The sequence below is a fragment of the Hetaerina americana genome, unplaced genomic scaffold, assembly GCF_022747635.1.
Source record: "Hetaerina americana unplaced genomic scaffold, ioHetAmer1.1.p SCAF_116, whole genome shotgun sequence".
Classification (NCBI taxonomy): domain Eukaryota; kingdom Metazoa; phylum Arthropoda; class Insecta; order Odonata; family Calopterygidae; genus Hetaerina; species Hetaerina americana.
The window spans coordinates 919,588-938,213 of NW_027286248.1; the positions used below are offsets into that span (position 1 = coordinate 919,588).

The 18,626-nt window shown below is 41.2% G+C and overlaps 1 protein-coding gene across 2 annotated transcripts; it reads right to left on the reverse strand.

Annotated features, from left to right (window-relative positions):
* Window positions 1–6,160: 6,160 nt before the first annotated feature.
* On the reverse strand, window positions 6,161–16,895 carry LOC139685563 (zinc finger protein 117-like). 2 transcript variants are annotated; one of them, XM_071582510.1, is made up of 5 exons: window positions 16,625–16,895; window positions 16,278–16,448; window positions 15,371–15,577; window positions 14,083–14,179; window positions 6,161–7,794 (listed from the first exon to the last, which is right to left on the reverse strand). In XM_071582510.1, the coding sequence occupies exons 1-5, from the start codon at window positions 16,757–16,759 to the stop codon at window positions 6,797–6,799; spliced, it is 1,608 nt and encodes a 535-aa protein (XP_071438611.1). In that variant the 5' UTR covers window positions 16,760–16,895; the 3' UTR covers window positions 6,161–6,796. The 2 variants fall into 2 exon arrangements, with proteins under 2 accessions (XP_071438611.1, XP_071438609.1); XM_071582508.1 differs by having other exon boundaries at window positions 16,613–16,895.
* Between the last annotated feature and the right edge of the window lie 1,731 nt (window positions 16,896–18,626).

Below are 18,626 nucleotides of genomic sequence, written 5' to 3' on the forward strand. Positions count from 1 at the left end.
ACCCACATTTCAAAAGCCTCCAGCATACGTCTACCCTCCTGATTCAATGACCACGTTTCTGCGCCGTACATAGCTACGCTTCATATCGAAGTTTTTAAGAGTCTTTACTTAATACCTTTACTCAACGTCCCTCTCATCAACTCCCTCCTCCTTGTTATAGCCTCTTTGCCCAGCGCAATGCTTTTTCTTACGTTCCTACTACGTAGTTTGACCGTGTTGGTCCAAAACACTTACGAGTTACGTAAACTGTTCTACCAGCTCTAGTTTTTGCCCTCCTGTTTTACTGTTTAGCTTAGCCTTTTTGTTTCTAGAAAATCGCATAACCATTGTTTTATTAATATTGATTCTCATCCCATAACTGTCGTACTGAACTTACAATTCGTTCAGCAATGCTTGCAACCCCTTGGCTGACTGACAAACTAAAGCGTGGTCATCAGCGATCCTAACTGATTTTACGAATTCCCCGCCCACTTTCCTTCCTACTTCCATTTCTTCCCATGCTTCTTTAATCTTTTCCTCTACAAACAGGTGAACAGCAAAGGTGATATTGGGGAAACCTGCCTTCCACCTCCTCCTAACACCTATCTAACATCTATCCGGACTCCCCGTTTCCCACCCGCGCCTGAGCAGTCTGAGACATGTACAGGTTGCGGATTAGCCTCCTTTCCCTCCAATCTATTCCTATTTTCTGCAATATACTCATTAGTTTTCTCCAATTCACTCTATCAAACGCTTTTTCGAAATCTACGAAAAAGTAAAATACCTTCTGGTTGTATTCTATATATCTCTCGATTAATAATCTTATTACTGTAATGGCATCACGCGTACCTCTCCCCTTCCTAAACCCAAACTGGTCAATGCAACAATTTCAGATTGTAAAAATCATTCGCCTTGACTGGGATTCGAACCCAGATCCCTCAAAATCCGGTCGAGTGCTTTAGCCACTTAAGCTACCAAGGCGTCCTCTTAAACTTTGAAATTTTGGGGCTTTTAAAGGAACAAGATGTTATGACGAAATACCGTACATACAATGTCACAGGCATTCGTAGTCGTGCGCGAGGCGCCACAGTCCACGAGGTTAAAGCCAACTTTAAACACTTATGTTGTTTTCACTTTGACAAATTCCAAAGAAACTGCGGGAGATGCCGCAACAGTAACTTTTAACGGAGTCATCCGCTAATGTGCATTTCAATGCAACAATTTCAGAGTGTAAAAATCATTCGCCTTGACTGGGATTCGAACCCAGATCCCTCAATATCCGGTCGAGTGCTTTAGCCACTTAAGCTACCGAGGCGTCCTCTTAAACTCTGAAATTTCGGGGCTTTTAAAGGAACAAGATGTTGTGACGAAATACCGTACATACAATGTCACAGGCATTCGTAGTCGTGCGCGAGGCGCCACAGTCCACGAGGTTAAAGCCAACTTTGGCAGTTTCTTTGGAATTTGCCAAACTGGTCATTACCTAAGTAATCATTTGCCCTAATCTGTATCCTTTTGTTTATGATGCTAAGAACAACTTTAGCTGCGTGGGATATCAAACTTATTACCCTGTAGTCCTCACATGATTTAGCCCTTACCTTTTTCGGAATAGGAACTAGAACTGATCTCACAGTCTTCCGGCCAGATATCTTCCTCATAGATACTACGAATCAGCCCATAAAGCCTCTTCCTCCCAAATTTGCAAAGTCACAAAGTCATCTGGGCAATTGCACCACAGGGCAATAAGTTTGATATCCCACGTAGCCTAAGTTGTTCTTAGCATCATAAACAAAAGGATACAGGTTAGGGCAAATGATTACTTAGGTAATTACCAGTTTGGGTTTAGGAAGGGGTGAGACACGCGTGATGCTACTGCAGTAATGAGAGGAAGTCGCAGGAAGTCTTAAATTGTTCGTATTGACGACCAATCAAGAGTCCAATGGCCGGTTTAAGGGCAAAAATAGCAAGATCACCAATGAAAGAATCACTTTTCGGAGAGACAAAACACAGGGTACACTTAATAATCCTAAGCATAGCAACACTTAATAATAATAATTAATAAGCACACCTAATTCACACGATACGAACTTATAAGAACTTATTTCGGCGTGAGGGATTGGGAAGTTTTCGCTCTTAGAGCTTGGTGGCGTCGATATAGAAATCGTCTGGCTTTATTGTCTGTTTTCCAGCTTTGGCCTCTACAAGCGTAGAGGGGATTCCACACTCTTGGGGAGCACAATGAGGAGACTCCGGGGAAGTAATCGGGTTCTCGATGGACTTTGTCTGCCTCCTACTGAGGAGAGTCCATCCGAGGTGGATGCCCAGGATTCCTCAAATTCCCGCATGGCTGCATCCCACCAGCAATGGATCCGGCGCTCTTTGAACCGGTTCACCCGCAACCTCGGGCTGGTCGAGATGTCCTGCGGGGGTGAGAGGTAGTCCTTCCTCTTGGGAAAGCCACCAACCTTGGATCGTTCCGGTCCTCAAGACTCCTGGGTTGTACCATGCAAAATTTCCCCCTCATGAGGCTCCATCGCCTCGGGCGGAGCTTTACTAAAATCGATACGCGACAAGTCTTTAATCGCGGAAGGGTCGGGCCAAAAGTTTACGTACATACGTGAAAGGTGCTTGAAATTTCTCCCGGAATGGCGCCACCTAGACTACATAGCCCCTGTTTAACTTCTGTTCGCTGCTACGAATGGCACAAAGTAATATGGGGACGGTGCCTTCAGATGACACTGAAGCAATGCTCGGCAGGACAAATAAATCTCTCTCGCTTTCAACGTCTCGCACTTCTTCGCCTTCAGCCATCTGACTCTTTACCTTCGACAACACATCGGTAACGGCGGCGGCGGTATAGATTCCTCTAATACAATTTCGCTCGATCGGCCAATCCCATTACAAGCGCCGGTCTGAATTTCTTGAACTACGCCAACGCACAAGGGGGCAACAAATCTATCCTCTGTTACTGGCGGAAAAACAGAATCATCACCCGACTTCTTTATCCCAAACCGGGAGTCGGTGGAAACCTCCAAGACATCGCCAATAACTTCGTCCCTAGCGGTGCAGCTCGATTGCGGCGTGGGTGGAACCCTCTCTTTTACTCTTTCGGCCTTCGCCACCTCTGCTAATTTCTGTGAATCCTTATTTAGAGATCCGTTATCCTTATTCCCTTCGTCCTTCGCTGTCGATTCCTCCGCCGTTACTTGAAAACAACTTCCCTCCATACTACCTTTTTTAAACTAGTTACATTTCATTATCTTTGCCGTAAGAGCACTTTGGTTATTAGTATCGCTTATCGTTTTTTCCTCAAGGGATGTCAAATCATGCGTGGCCATTTGCGGATTATTGCCATTAATTATACGATCAATGAAAGAATCAAACGCCTTTATATCTTCCGAAACTCCAATTTCATGGGCGCCTCTGAGCTCGTTCATCTGCGATGTTACGCAATTAGATTTTAGGTCTGTCTCGTGTCCTTCGCCCATTCTTATTTTCCGTTTATTGAACGATATACTACTCCCGTAACGAACCATAAAATCAAGGCCTAGAAGACCGTCATAATTTGTTTCCCCCAAATTTACTACTAAGACATCATGGGGATATAATTTATGATCAACCGAAAATGGCACGCAACTCTGTCCAATGATTGGCAAGGGATTACCTGGCGCGCTTCGCACCCGAGAATTGTAATCAGAAATCCTTAAATGACCAAAAGTAATTTTTTTATTTTTAATTATGGTAACAGCTGCTCCCGTATCCACTAGAAAACTGTAATCTTTCCCTAAAATATTAACTACTATTGCCCATCCTGCTTCTGGAGTTACCACTAAAATTAAATCTGTCCCGACCTCCCAGTCGGGAGATCGACGTTTCCCGCCCCGAAGAGATTTTCGCGCCTCGGGCAGCGTTTGGGAAGATGGCCAGTCCTTTGACAGATGCCGCATATCACGAGCGGGCAATCTTTAGAGATATGATTTTCATTTCCACAATTAAAACACAAAGACGGCCTCGTTCCCTCTCCCTCGGTCTACGCGCTCGAGCAAAGTGACCGGTTTTACCGCAGCGAAAGCAAACGCGTGCGCTGTGATTTTCCTTAGGTGCCCCTCCTTACACCGGCGGCACCGATCTTACTTGGGGACCCCTCAAGACAGTCTGTGCGGCGCTATGGTCTGCGCTGTTTCGGAATCAATCTCGCCCCATGACTCGCGTAGCCTGTAAGCGACATTGCGCTACCTGGTTAAAAATTCTGCGACGCTCTCCAGCCGTTTTTGTGCGCAAGTGTTAAAAATTTTTTCTAACATGATTGGAGAGGCCTTCAGGGAAAATCTCCTTTTGAGATTCGTGGAAAAGTCCGCGTTTGAACCTAATATGTGATGATTTGCAGAGACAAAATCCGCGGCGGTTCCTCCTAGCCGAAGTTGAGCGACTCCCAAGGTTTGTGCCTCATTCCAACCACTAAGATGACTTACAATACGTACGCTTTCCAAAAATTTGTCAACCCCTATTTCATCTTCTCCGCTAAACGTTGGAATAAAATGAAACTGGCTGCCAATAGCGGGTGTTTCCGTAGCTTCTCCGCAACCATTTTGGGGACTCGCGCTACTTCCCGTCTGTAGTAACACATTAACCGCGGGTGTAAAGTCGAATGTACTGCCGAATTTTTCAGGGCCGGTTTCTTGATAATCGAGAAAAGGATTATAGTCCCCAAGTCTATGAGGGTTAAGGCCTTCCATCGCGAAATTTAATCCAAAGCTAATTACAATAAAATTTTACGGAGCTTAATCAATTTATTTTTTCATACGTTTATCCGATGCCCATGTTGGGCGCTGATTGGGCTAATTTATGGTCTCTGATGAAGTGACACTTAGTATAATAGTGCACAAAAATTACACTGAGGTTGTGGTACATGTCTTTAAATGATAATTCGTTAGCATATTCTAACTCTCCCAGAAAATACGGAACTTCTGATTTTTTAAAGAGACGGACATTTGATAAACTATAACACACTATCGCATACACAGAGTTTAAGGAATATCAGTTTGAGGAATTTAAATAGATTATTATCAACCCTATGAAGTTTAGCAAGATATATTTTGATTAGCAGACATATCAAAGGGTTCTCATTTAACATCTTAACGGTTAAAATGGGTGCTTTTTCTTTTAAGATCAATTTGAAAGGTATTCTCATCAAAAAAATTTGTAATTCTGTGAATGAATTCATTTGTTGATTAAACAATCAAGCGTTTCAAGTGAATTACTTCTATAGGAACACACTTCGTGATTCAGTCTGTACAAATTCCTGTGCGATTCAATTATTTTTTATTATATCAAAACATTTATTTATTTATTCAGTATTAGTCCGAAAACAGCACATTTTGGCCTTTACATCGAACTATTAACAACGATAACAATGGTCACATTTACAAACACCCAAGCCCTAGGTGGAGGAAAACTCACCCAGGCGGGAATCGAACCTGAGACCCTTGGAATGGCAGACGAGGACGTTACCCCGACGCCACCGGGGTCGGCAAACATGGTCAATTATGAAAGCAATGAGCATGCTTTTATTCTGACAACAATGGCTGCACTGTGAAATCACTCAGGAAATAAGATGGGGGGTCCACCCTTCAAATGCAACCGGTTGCCAGTTTGCTCAGACAGACTTAGTGTAAAGATGAGCCTTTGCCTGTGAAGTGTGTTTTTGACTAAGTAACACAGTGCATTGCTAGGTCAAGCTCCACCCTGACAATGCTTCCAGCCATGTCTTTCATGATTACAACTTTCCTGGCCCGGGGCACCACCCCTATGGACCCCCAGCCACCTTACAGTCCCGACTTGGCACCATGCCACTTTTTATATCTATTTCATATTTTTCCCAGAGAATTGCACATTACTTTTATAGAGGACATTGCATTAAATTATTGGTAATATGTATAAATAAAACTGGCAACTGACTGGGTTGGATGAGCCGACCCCCAAATCCCATTTCCTGACTGGTTTTACCACACTGCCATTGTAAGTCATGTCACAATTAAAATCATCCACTACTTCCATTTTGGGTCATGTATAGCTTTTTATTTGAAATAAATTACGAGATATGAAATTAAAATGATTGTGAAGAATGGTTTTATTTTTCTACAAAATGGTAACTTGTAACAGTTGTAGTTGATATGATCAATATTGTCACAGTACAGCAAATTATACCAAAACTAAACAAAAATCAACAGAATATTATAATTTTTGGTTGTTATTTTATTTTTCAGCTAACAGGTTATTTATTATTGCACCTTTGCAGAGTAATGGTACTGGTGATAAGAGATTTAAAATCAATCCTCAGCATTCTAGTGCACTCCAATTATATGTTGCATTATCACTATAATGGATAAAAAAAAACCATAAACACAGTAATCAACCTGAAGGTTGGTTTAGTAGGTGATGGTAGAGATCACCCAGTAGTACTAAGTAGTAATCACCCAGTAGTAATTTCACACCCTTACGGCGTGTGAAATTCACACATCAGGGTAGGGGGGCCAGTTCCTTTCCCTGTGCCGGTTATGGTTTCCCAGGAAGACCTGGTACCCGAAACACCACTTCAGCTTGGGTAGAGCTGCAGGTGCCCCGAGTGCCTTGCCCGGGAATCGAACCCAGGACCCTCCGGTCAGTAGTCCAATGCTCTATCCACTGGACTACCGCGACCATGGACTTGAAAGTGAAGAGGTAGCACTTCAGGTGGTTGTTGCCTGAGTGTGCAGATTCTTGTCCTCATTGAGGTTGCTTTTATGTTCTTTAATGCTCTTGAACATATTGCACGCTTTTAATGCCTTTCAACAGAATGTGTCAAAGAATGACCCTCAAGGCGCTGTTGGTGTGCGAATGCCTTTTCACATTTGTACAATTTCTGACCAGTGTGTGTAACCATGTGCTTCTTGAGAATGCTATATTGCGTGAATGCTTTCGAGCACACCTGACATTTGTGAGGCCTTTCACCAGTGTGCGTCAACATGTGACACTGAAGGTTTTCGTTCCGATTGAATGCCCTTGAGCATATTTCACATTTGTATGATTTCACACCAGTGTGTGTCGACATGTGTCTCTTCAGAGCTTCCTTCAGGGTGAATGCCCTCGAACATACTTCACATTTATACGATTTCTCACTGGTGTGCGTCAACATGTGTCTCTTCACAGCACCTTTACGAGAGAATTCCTTTGAACATGTTTCACATTTATACGTTTTCACACCACTGTGCGTTAACATGTGTTTGCTGACGACTCCAGTTTGTGTGAATTCTTGATAACATATCCTACACTTGTACAGCCTTTTGCCAGTGTGTGCCCACATGTGCCTCGTCAGATGACTTTTTCGAGAGTAAGCTTTAGAACAAACCTCGCATTTGTACGACCTATCACCTGTATGTGTCAATATGTGTTTTCCAAGCATTGTCTTTTCTGTGAATGCTTTCCAACATATTTCACATTTGTAAGGCCTCTCCAAAGTATGCGTCAAACAGTGGATTTGGAGATCATTCATATTGTGGAAGTGTCTGGAGCACTGTTGGCATTGATACTCCTTTCTCACAGGGTGGACCAATTTCACATGCGCATGGAGATCACTTTCGAACTCAAATGTGTTGGAGCAAATGTCACATCTGAGCTGCCTCTCCTTCTCAAGGTGCATACGCCTTAAGTGAGCTTTGAGAATGTGTCTTTCCTTGAATACCTTGTTGCACAACTGACACTTGTGCCAGAGATGCCCTGCACTATCTGGTTCCTGGCCACCTTCCTTCCCAGCCCAATCTTTCTCCAGGCCATTATCTGAAAAAGTAGGATCATGTATCATGGATATGATGAGCTATTGTTCACAAGTAAGCCTATTTGCAGCTTTTATTTGACATAGAATGTATTGAGCAGCACACTTTATGTACTTTAACAAATATTGCAAAATTTTGAATTATGCACCTATTCAGGTCTCTAATGTGAATTTTTGCCTGCTTTCATTATTTATAAAGATGATTTATTTCTCATCTCTCCTTGTCATCTGCCCATTTGGTTTGGCCTCTGCATTAAAACCGATAGTATTTTTACAATTTATGTGAAAAAATGCCATGTTGATTTATTTTTGGTCATGACATTTCACAAAGCAGACACTCAAATCAACAAATTCATGTTACATCTGGATTAATTTGCTCAAACGGTGCAATAATGAACGATAATTCTCTCAATTTATGGCTTATCCTCTATGCAAGTAATTCATTATTCAATGCTTCTGCCAAATAAAATATATCACAAATTTCTAAAATATTCCAAGTGAAACATAGTATTTGAAATAATTAATTTTGAAGATAATAGTGGAAAATATCTATATTAAAACATTTATGGGATAAGTACTATTACAAAACTGCTAAATACTTATGGGCATAGAAAAATGTGGGTTAGAGGAATTTATAGTATTAACAAGAGGGAATGATTTGGCTGAAATATTCTGTTAGCCCTCCTCAGACTACAACCTTGACATGATGGAAGGGCTTCTGCATTCCAAAGACCCCTAGAGCCACGCTGGTGGGAGGAATAATAATTGCTCCTGGTAGGTTCACCTATACCAGATAGGTCAAAGGTTAGGAGCCAGACGAAACATAGTCCACGCAGCACCTGTTCCGAAGTGAGGCAGCTGCAATGGCATCTGACCCCAGTGAGGCGACCAGTACATCATGGTGTCACGTTAAAAACACTATTGAGCAAGGCAACGGGAAACTACCTCAATTATCATTCCCAAGATTTAAATGATGGATACTAAAGAGGAAATAAGTCCTGGTAACTACAAGGCTAGGCCCAATTGGTCGTGTGTTATGCCTGGTAGCGGTGGAAGCAAGGCTTCCGCGGTCGTTATCCGACGAAACGCTTGCATGGAAATACCGGCAGCAGCAGGACAGAAAACGCAGGAGAAGAAGACCAAATTAATTAGAATAGGATTGTGGGATGTAAGGAAAATGATGACTGGAAAATTGGAGAATATTAAGTAAGGAAAGACGAGGTACTAGGTAAAGAAAGATACACATTTTAGGTCTTTGCGAGGAAAGATGGAAGGATAGCGGAGATTACTAGTAAGATAATTAAGGAATAATATACAGCGGTGGCAACGAGAGCCAACGAGGGATAGCCATAGTATTAAATGAAGAGGTAGGAAGAAGCGTCGTGAAAATAGAACAGGTAACAGATAGAATACTACTAGTAGAGATAAAAGCAAAGCAGACTAACTTTGTTATTATTCAGGTATACATGCCACTGAGAAACCATAACGAAGAAGAAGTCGATAGGATATACAATCAATTAGAGGATAAAATTGCATATGTTCCTGCTAGGAAACAATTGATAGTGATAGGGGATTGGAATGCGACGGTAGGCAAAGGAAGAGATGGTGATGAGGTGGGGGACTTCAGTTTAGGCATGAGGAATGACCGCAGGAGAAAGCAGTTGAGTTCTGCGGGAGACAGGGGTTAGTCATCAACCAACACTTGGTTTAGACACCACAAAAGACACAGGTATACATGGAAAATGCAGGGTGACTCAGACAGGCATCAACTAGATTATATTCTGGTTAGACACAGGTTTAGGAACCTTGTGATAAATTCCCACAGCTTCCCGGGAGCAGATGCGGACTCTGACCACAATTTAGTTGTTATGAAATTTAGCATTCTTTTCAAAAAGATAAGGCAGGGGCAGTGGGTTAGAAAATGTAATGTAGAAGCATGAAATGGATTGAAAAGGAAGGAGTGCCAAAAGGCGGTAGAGGAAATCATGGAGGATGGTAAATAGCTAAGTGCTATCGAAGAAAAATGGGAAAGTATCAAGAAAGGGATATCTAAACCCACAAAAGATACTATTGGAAACGTTAACGCCAAAAGGACTAGAAACTATGGATCACAGATGAGATGATTACAAAGATGGAAGAGAGGAGAAAGTGGAAGAAAGTAGATAAAGAATAAGGCAAAATGAAGTACAAAGAATTAAAAAGTAAATTGAGGCGGGCAATATATAAGCTAAGGGAAGCATAGTGGAACATGCAGTGTGAGGATATGGAAAATTTGCAGAGGTAGGATGAAATTGGTGCGCTGTACAGCAAAGTTAAATCTTTATCGGGAAGTAAGAAAGGAAGATCTATGCTAACAGTTAGAGATAAGGCAGGTAAGATAATAGTTGACACAGGAAAGATCCAAGAGAGATGCAAGGAATATATATAGAAGAACAGTATAGTAAAGAACTTAGACCAACAAAGTTAGACATAGAAAAGGAACATGAGGTAGAGGAAGAAGCTTAGCTCCAGGCATACTTGACGATGAGATAGAAAGCGCATTAAGGAAGATGAAACTAAATAAGGCCATGGCAGTGGATAACATTCCTGCAGAACTACTGAAATGTTTAGGAAAATGTGGGAGGAAGAGGCTATATGGGCTGATTCGTAGTATCTATGAGTAAGGAATCTGGCCAGATGACTTTGTGAGATCAGTTTTAGTTCCTATTCCAAAAAAAGTAAAGGCTACATCATGTGAGGACTACAGGACAATAAGTTTGATATCTCATGCAGCTAAAGTTGCTCTCAGGATCATCAACAATGGGATACAGAGTAGGGCAAATGATTACTTAAGGGATGATCAGTTTGGGCTTAGGAAGGGGAGAGCTTGTGATGCTTAACCGAGAGGAATATAGAATACAACCAGAAGGTATTTGCCTGTTTTGTAGATTTCGAGAAAGCATTTGATAGAGTGAATTGGGAAAAACTAATGAGTATATTGAAGAAAATAGGAATAGATTGGAGGGAAAGGAGGCCAATCCGCAAACTGTACATGTCTCAGACTGCACAGGTGTGAGTTGGGAATGGGGAGTCCGGAAAGGCAGTGTTAGGAAGAGGGGTAATGCAGGGTTGCCCTTTATCACCATGGTATGGTCCTTAGTGAGTACGCCGTCCGTCGGATGGGACGTTAAACTGCAGACCCCTTGGCGCCTTTCGTAAAGAGTAGGCTAATGCCGACGCCGGGTTTCTCTCCACCCTTCATCCTTTCCGATCCATCCCCTATGGCGCAAATGACCTCAGCTGTCGGTCGCCTCCCCTCAAAACTACTACTACCCTTTATCACCGTTCTTATTCAACGTATATGTGGAGGAAATGATTAAAGAGGCATGGGAAGAACTGGAGGTAGGAATGAAAGTGGGCGGGGAATTCATAAAATCGGCTGGGTTTGCTGATGACCAAGCTTTAGTTTGTCTGTCAGCCAAGGGGCTGCAAGCATTGCTGAGTGAATTGGAAATTCAATGCAAGAGATATGGGATGATAATCAGTATTAATAAAACTAAGGGCATGCTGTTTCCCAGAAAGAAAAATGCTAAGCTAAACATTGAAATAAAAGGGCAAAAACTAGAGCAGGCAGAGCAGTTTACGTATTTTGGAAGTGGTTTGGACCAACACGGTCTAAGTAGTAGGGAAGCAAGGAGAAGAATTGTGCTAGGCAAAGAGGCTTTCACAAGGAGGAGGGAATTAATGACAGGGACATTGAGTAAGGATATTGTGAAAAGACTTATAAAAACTTTGATATGGAGCATAGCTGTGTACGGCGCAGAAACGCGGTCATTGAAGCAGGAGGATAGACGTAGACTGCAGGCTTTTGAAATGTGGGTGTGGAGAAGAATAGAGAAGGTGAAATGGACAGAGAAGAAAACAAATGAGGAAGAACTTGGTATGATGGGCAAATAGAGGGGTTTGTTGGGAGAATTGCTATGGAGGCAGGCAAATGAGGAAAGGGGAGGATCAGGATAGGGATGTTGGACGGGTTGAAGGGAGGAAGGAAGTACTCGGAGGTGAAGAGGGACCTGATGTAGATGTTTTGCTAAGAGTCACAAAATAGTTATTTAGGAGCTGTGTCCATCCAAAAACCTACCTTAACTGGTAGATTACTTAAGAAATAATAAAATAAATTCAAAAGGACCTGATGTAAACTAGGTTGCTGGATTGTGTTTTGTTAGGAGTCGCAAAATATTTATTTGGTAGTTAAGTCCATCCAAAAACCTACCTTAACCCATAGATTACCTAATAATAATAATAAATATCACAAATTAATGCAACAATTTCAGAGAGTAAAAATCATTGACTGGGACTCGAACCCAGATCCCTCAATATCCGGTCGAGTGCTTTAGCCACTTAAGCTACCTAGGCGTCCTCTAAAAATCTGAAATTTTGGGGCTTTTAAAGGAACTAGATGTTATGACGAAATACCGTACATACAATGTCACATGCATTCGTAGTCGTGCGCGAGGCGCCACTGTCCACGAGGTTAAAAGCCAACTTTAAACACGTATGGTGTTTTCCCTTTGACAAATTCCAAAGAAACTGTGGGAGATGCCGCAACAGTAACTTTTAACGGAGTCATCCACTAATGTGCATTTTAATGCAACAATTTCAGAGCGTAAAAATCATTCGCCTTGACTGGGACTCGAACTCCCAGTCAAGGCGAATGATTTTTACGCTCTGAAATTGTTGCATTAAAATGCACATTAGCGGATGACTCCGTTAAAAGTTACTGTTGCGGCATCTCCCGCAGTTTCTTTGGAATCACAAATTAATGTTCACAAACACAAATATAATGTTAGTCAAGGTATTGAGATGGCATTTACAATTTTGCAACCAAAACAAGGTAATTACAATTTCATTTTTGCATACATGAGGGTGGTTCCAGAAGTATCCAACCCAATAAAGAAAACAGATATTTTGGAAAAAAGAGGTCATTTCTCAACATAATCTCCTTTTAGCCCTAAATGCTTTTCCGAGAGTCGTCCAATACCCTTTTTATAATGAAAACTGTCTTGCTCCTTGAAATAGCCATTAACTGCCAACATTACTTGTTCACAGTAGGAAAATCTTCTACCAGCATGCCATTTTTTCTAGTTTGCAAAAAGAATATAATCTGAGGGAGCTAAATCTGGCAAATAGGGTGCATAAGGTAGCATATCAAACTTTAATTCACAAATTTTGGCCATTGCAATAGCAGATTTGTGAGCTAGTGCATTGTCTTGATGAAACAACACTTTCTTCTTTGCCAAATGCGGCCAATGTTGCCTGATTTCTTCGCTCAAACATAGCAATTAGTATGAGTAATACTCACCATTAATAGTTTTTCCTTTTTCAAGATAGTCAATGAAAATTATCCCATGTGCATCCCAAACAACCAACGCCATGACCTTGCCTGCAGATGAAATGGTCTTTGCCTTCCTAGGAGGTGGGTCTCCCTTTTGAATCAATTGTTTTGATTGTTCTTTTGTCTTGGGTGTGAAGTAATGGACCCATCTTTCACCAATGGTTATGAAATGGCACTAAAATTCTGCTTTGTTGCAGTGAAACTTTGCTCAATACTCAAGTGAAACATCTTCACAACACTGGTTTTGCTCGAGTCTGAGCAAACGCGGCACCCATCTTGCACACAGCTTTCTCATGTCCAAATGTTCAGTTAATATGTTATGTACCGCACTTTTTGAAATGCCTACTATGTCTGCTATCCCACGCATCTACAGTCCACGATCATTCAGTATCATTTTGTGAATTTTCTTCGCCATTTCTGGAGTCGTCACCTCGTTTGGTCGACCAATGTGATGTTCCCTGTGACAGCTCGTACAGCCTCGTTTAAACTCTACCAACCAGTATTTACCTGTGGTAAACCAAGGAGCGGACTCACTCAGAGTAAAATCCAGTTCAGCTTTTATATTGGTTGGGCTCAGGCCGTTCAAATAAAAGTATTGCATCACAAAACGATGACCAATTTTTTCAATTTTCACAAATTTACAGAAAACGTTTACTATGGATGTCTGCCAAACAAATACTTAAAAACATAGCCCCTTCAAACTTGAAACATATGCTTTACAGATTGCGTACTTTCTAATACAATGATATTTTTTTGACTACTCCCACCTCTAGGTCAGAGCGGGTACTTATGGGACCACTCTCGGACTGGTGGCATATCCACCAACAGTTCCTTATCACTGAAGGGGAAACATTAAGGACAGCGAAAGGGATTTGAATGAAGTAAAAGGGAAACTTGAAGAGCCATGAGGTTTCCTTACCTTGTTCCTGCGACACATCTGCTCCCAGGCCTCCTCCCTGAGGAATGTCCATGTCCCACTCCTCCTTAATTACCTCTTCATCCCCTCGCGAATGGTTCTGAAAATTAACAGACAAACATTACACACACAGGGCATATCCATGCAAAACATTCAGCAAATGCCCACACAACTCTCATGCTTTGAATTAAAAACTGTGGAAAGCTCTATGATTCCTATTTAAGTTTAAATAATTTTAGCATTTACTCAATTCAAATAAATTGTTTCTATCTTAAACTAGCTTTTTCATTATCATTTAAACCCTTCAAAATCACTGACATTATTACATTGGCAACATTTTAAACTCAAGTTAACAGGAGTTGAGGTATACCAGAGTTCAAGGATAAAAATTCATGAAGCTATCTTTAGGATGGAATTAAAATTTTTGATGGTTGACAGAAGTATTTCCATTCTTTTAATATCTATTTTAATTGGAAGATGAGGAGCTGCAGTCCTTAGGGGTCGCTAGAGGTAAAGTGTTATAAATAGAAAACAAACCACTAAATGCGAAAGGCATGGTAAGAGGGGAGAAGGGATGAGATTTTTGGGAGAATAAATAAAGGGGAGAATATCTAGGAAAACAAGGAAATATGGGCAGAAATAGGATAAACAGAAATGTTGGTAGGATGGAAGGAAAAAGAAGGAATATGGTCCATTATTAAAGTATTGTGCAATATTTTATTGTGACATCACTATCCGTGGCAGCACGATGAAACCGGTAGAGAGATGCGGTGTGGGGTCTGCCCTTCAAACGTAGCCAATCCCCAGTTTGCTCCGAGTAGAGGTGCCTCCGCATGAAGCATGTTTTTTGACTTTGTAACACAGCGTGATAGGCAGTCAAATTCTACCAGGATAATGCTGCCAGCCACAAATGTCCCCCTTGCCTGGCCAACTTCCTGGCCAGGATACCTGGAGTTTCCCCAGCCCCCTTAAGGTCCCAACTTGACTCTGTGTGACTTTTTTTTGTGTCCCTGACAGAAGAGAGTGAGACCTAGAAGGAAAGCATTGCAAAACCATAGAAAACTTCCAAAAGCATGTTACAATGTTCATGAGAGAGACATTACCGTCGAGAGGAATTGCAGAGTGCCTTCAGGGACATGGCAGACACATATCTGAATGTGTATTATTGGCGCAGGGGGAAGAAGAGTGTTTAAATTTTTTTTAAGTATTTGCACAAGTACATAAATCAATACATCTATTTTTCCCCAGGAATGAACATTACTTTTATACTGGACCATGTATGGGCACTTACCAAATTCCCTGCTTCTTCATTGTCAGACCAATGGCTGCAACCTTCCTGTATTGATGCAACCATTAAAGATTCAATATCCTGGACCGCAGAAGCAGAGCATTCACTGGCAGGGTCATTCTCCTCTTTGACACTGATCATGCCACCTGGGACGTCCACAGCCTTCTTGTCAAATACGTCACTGACAATTGCGTCGTCACATAACTCATTCTTGATTTCAACGGGAAACAAAAGCAAAGCTTGATAATGTCACAGTTCAATAATATCATATTGTCAAAGTTTTAAAATAAGACTATCAGGACAACAAATCCTTCCGCCAAAAGTGTTTCATATAATTATATCATGAAAACCAGGTCCAACTATCTCATTTCGCAAAACAAAAACACCTGTAACTAAAGGTAAATGAATTGCATGCAACATCTATTCTTATAAGGGGTTACATATTACTATATGGTGGTCTAAAATTTAAGGGTAAGTTTTGGTAGGGACACAGAAAGAGATTGCTGTTGTATTTTATTAATCTTGCCCAATAAATACAATAGCGGCCGGTGTAAACAGTTAAATAATAAACTCAGGTAAGTGACATTTTGATATAAAGAACCATTGTGAAACCGCGGTGCAAGGATATGGAAAGTGTAAAGAGGGTGAAATTGGTGCATTAAACGGGAAGGCAGACTGATTGTAATTTGTCCGATGTCATCGGCTTGATACTGTTATTGGACTAAATAAATAAATGATTAAGACTCTTTCAAGAGGTAAGGGAAAATTGTTGGCTAAATTATTCATTCAAAAATCTAAAGCCGAAAATGGTTTTTCTATATGTATATGAGAGAAGATGCAACGAAATAGCAATATTTGGCCAAATATGTCTCCGTTATTGATATTGTTAAATTTATTGAACACAACTGACCGTACATCGATTGGTTACCCAGTCTTTCGTTGCAGGATTGCACCCCTTTTGGGTGCGATTATAGAAAACAGACAAACACTCGGCACATCGACGCTTAAACAGCCGGAATTCCGTAAGTTTCTCCATGCAGGTAGAACACACCAACCAGGGATAATTTGCGTCTTCCACCACCTATTAAAACATTTCATACGGAGATATTATAATGCACGAAACGCCTTTTACTCAAATACCACTATACATTTTGACAACAAAATACAGAATATGTAAACCAACTACTAACTAATTTAACTGAAGATTTTTTACAAACAAAATTTAAAATAACACGTCACACATACCTCTAAACTTACTTTAACATCTATTAAATCCTCTATAGCCTTCTCCAGCATGAATTGTAATTTACTATTTCCGCCGAAAACATTCATCAACAGTCCGTGACTGTTTAAACACAATCTACACACTTCAAATTCCGATTCATCGCACATCCTGATCGTTTTAGAGTACTCTGATTGATTTCCTGGAAAACTTTACGTTCAAAGTTTAAAGGTATGTTTCATAATTAACTTGACGGGTTATTAACACACATAATAATCCAATCTTCATCAGTTAACTGAACTTGGCCCACGAAGAGTTAGCCCACGAATATCTACCGGCCGTTGGAGCTCTGGATTTTTCAGTTCTGCCAACGTAAATATTTATGCACGAAGTAACTAAGTAAATCCCCTAAGCCATTGCAGTAATCTCACTACAACGGACATATTATACTCAGTGATACTCCCTGTAATCACTTGCAATTGTAAGACCGGGATGAGTTATGTAGTATATGATATACGGCCATAGAAAGACGACTACACTGAAGCCCAAGCGGGAGGTCGTCTTTTATAGCGAAAACTAAGAGATCTTAACGAAAACGTTTTCGACAATATCTGCTCAACTGGAAAAGTACTTTTCTTGAAAATTAACAAAAAAACTCAGCACTTCCTACTCTATCACGACGTAGGCATAAAACCCACATCCATAGCCTAATTTGGCATCCAGGGCCCAGTGCAGTCACCAGAGTCGCCCTTTCACACAAAAAATAAGAAAGTACTTCACAATATCTCCTAAACCAGAACTTTTTTTTCTAAAATTTGGCACAAACACTAACCCCTCTTTCCTCTATATTCAGTTTTACGCTTAACCCTTGCTCATGGTCACTAGACCATGGTTAGGACCCAGGGCCCACTATCGTCACCAGCGTCGTCCTTTCACACGAAAAAAAAACCAAGTACTTCACAATATCTCATAAATCAGAACATTAATTTCTCTCAAATTTGGCACAAACCTTAACCCCTCTTTCCTCTATGTTGAGCCTTTCTTTTACCCCATGCTCAGGGCCTAGTTTAGGACCCAGGGCCCACCAGCGTCGTCCTTTCACACGAAAAATAAAAAAGTACCTCACCATATTTCTTAAACCAGAACATTTTTTTCTCTAAAATTTACAATACACACTAAGCACAACATATACCTTCGGCAGTCTTTCGCTTACCCCATGCTCATGCCCTAGTTTAGTAACCATGGCCCAATAACGTCACCAAGGTCGTCATCTCACACTGGGATCTCAAATCGGTGGCCCACGCCGTGGGCCACCGATTTGGGTGGCACATCTCAAATCTCTCTCCTTGAATATTTAACCCTTTATTGAAGAAGCGAATATGGGTGTTTGGTGAAGGGAAATCTTGGAAATTATAAGGTGATACAATGAGGATGATATTGTGCCAATGTGGACCTGGTTTCCTGATGTGAAATCTCAAAAAAAAGCCATCATAATTATCATCTTTACTGTTCTGGCATTTTAAACATCTGAAAAAGGCTTGAGGTACAATCACATAAATATGATGGATGAACTCAGGAGAGCATTCTGCTGGATGTAGTCAAAGCATTTACAAATTAATGGCGCCCTTATAAAAATGAAGAAGGAAGAGTGGAGAGAGAAGTGAAGGGACCCTCCCTCCTTGCTCCATCCATTAAATACATATTTTGAACTTTCCCCAATTATGGTTGTTTATATAGATTCTATTTTGTTGGGTAAATTCTGGCATCATTCTGGACTGATGCTTAACATGTAAAGTAAATATAACTTGTATGCTGATTCCAATGATAACATCTCTGTATTACATGATTGACCCAAAGCTAATTGTCGGCCTTCCACAATTGCAAAGACCCTATTAGGTGTGTGGCGGCGCAAGGAGAGCAGACGGAACGCACGGTGGAACTTATTTGTTCCAAGTTCCGGAAAGTACCACCAGGGGGGACACGGCGTCGGTACGACGGAGAAAGGTGGACGTCGGGCGGGAGAGTCAGTCTGCCGCG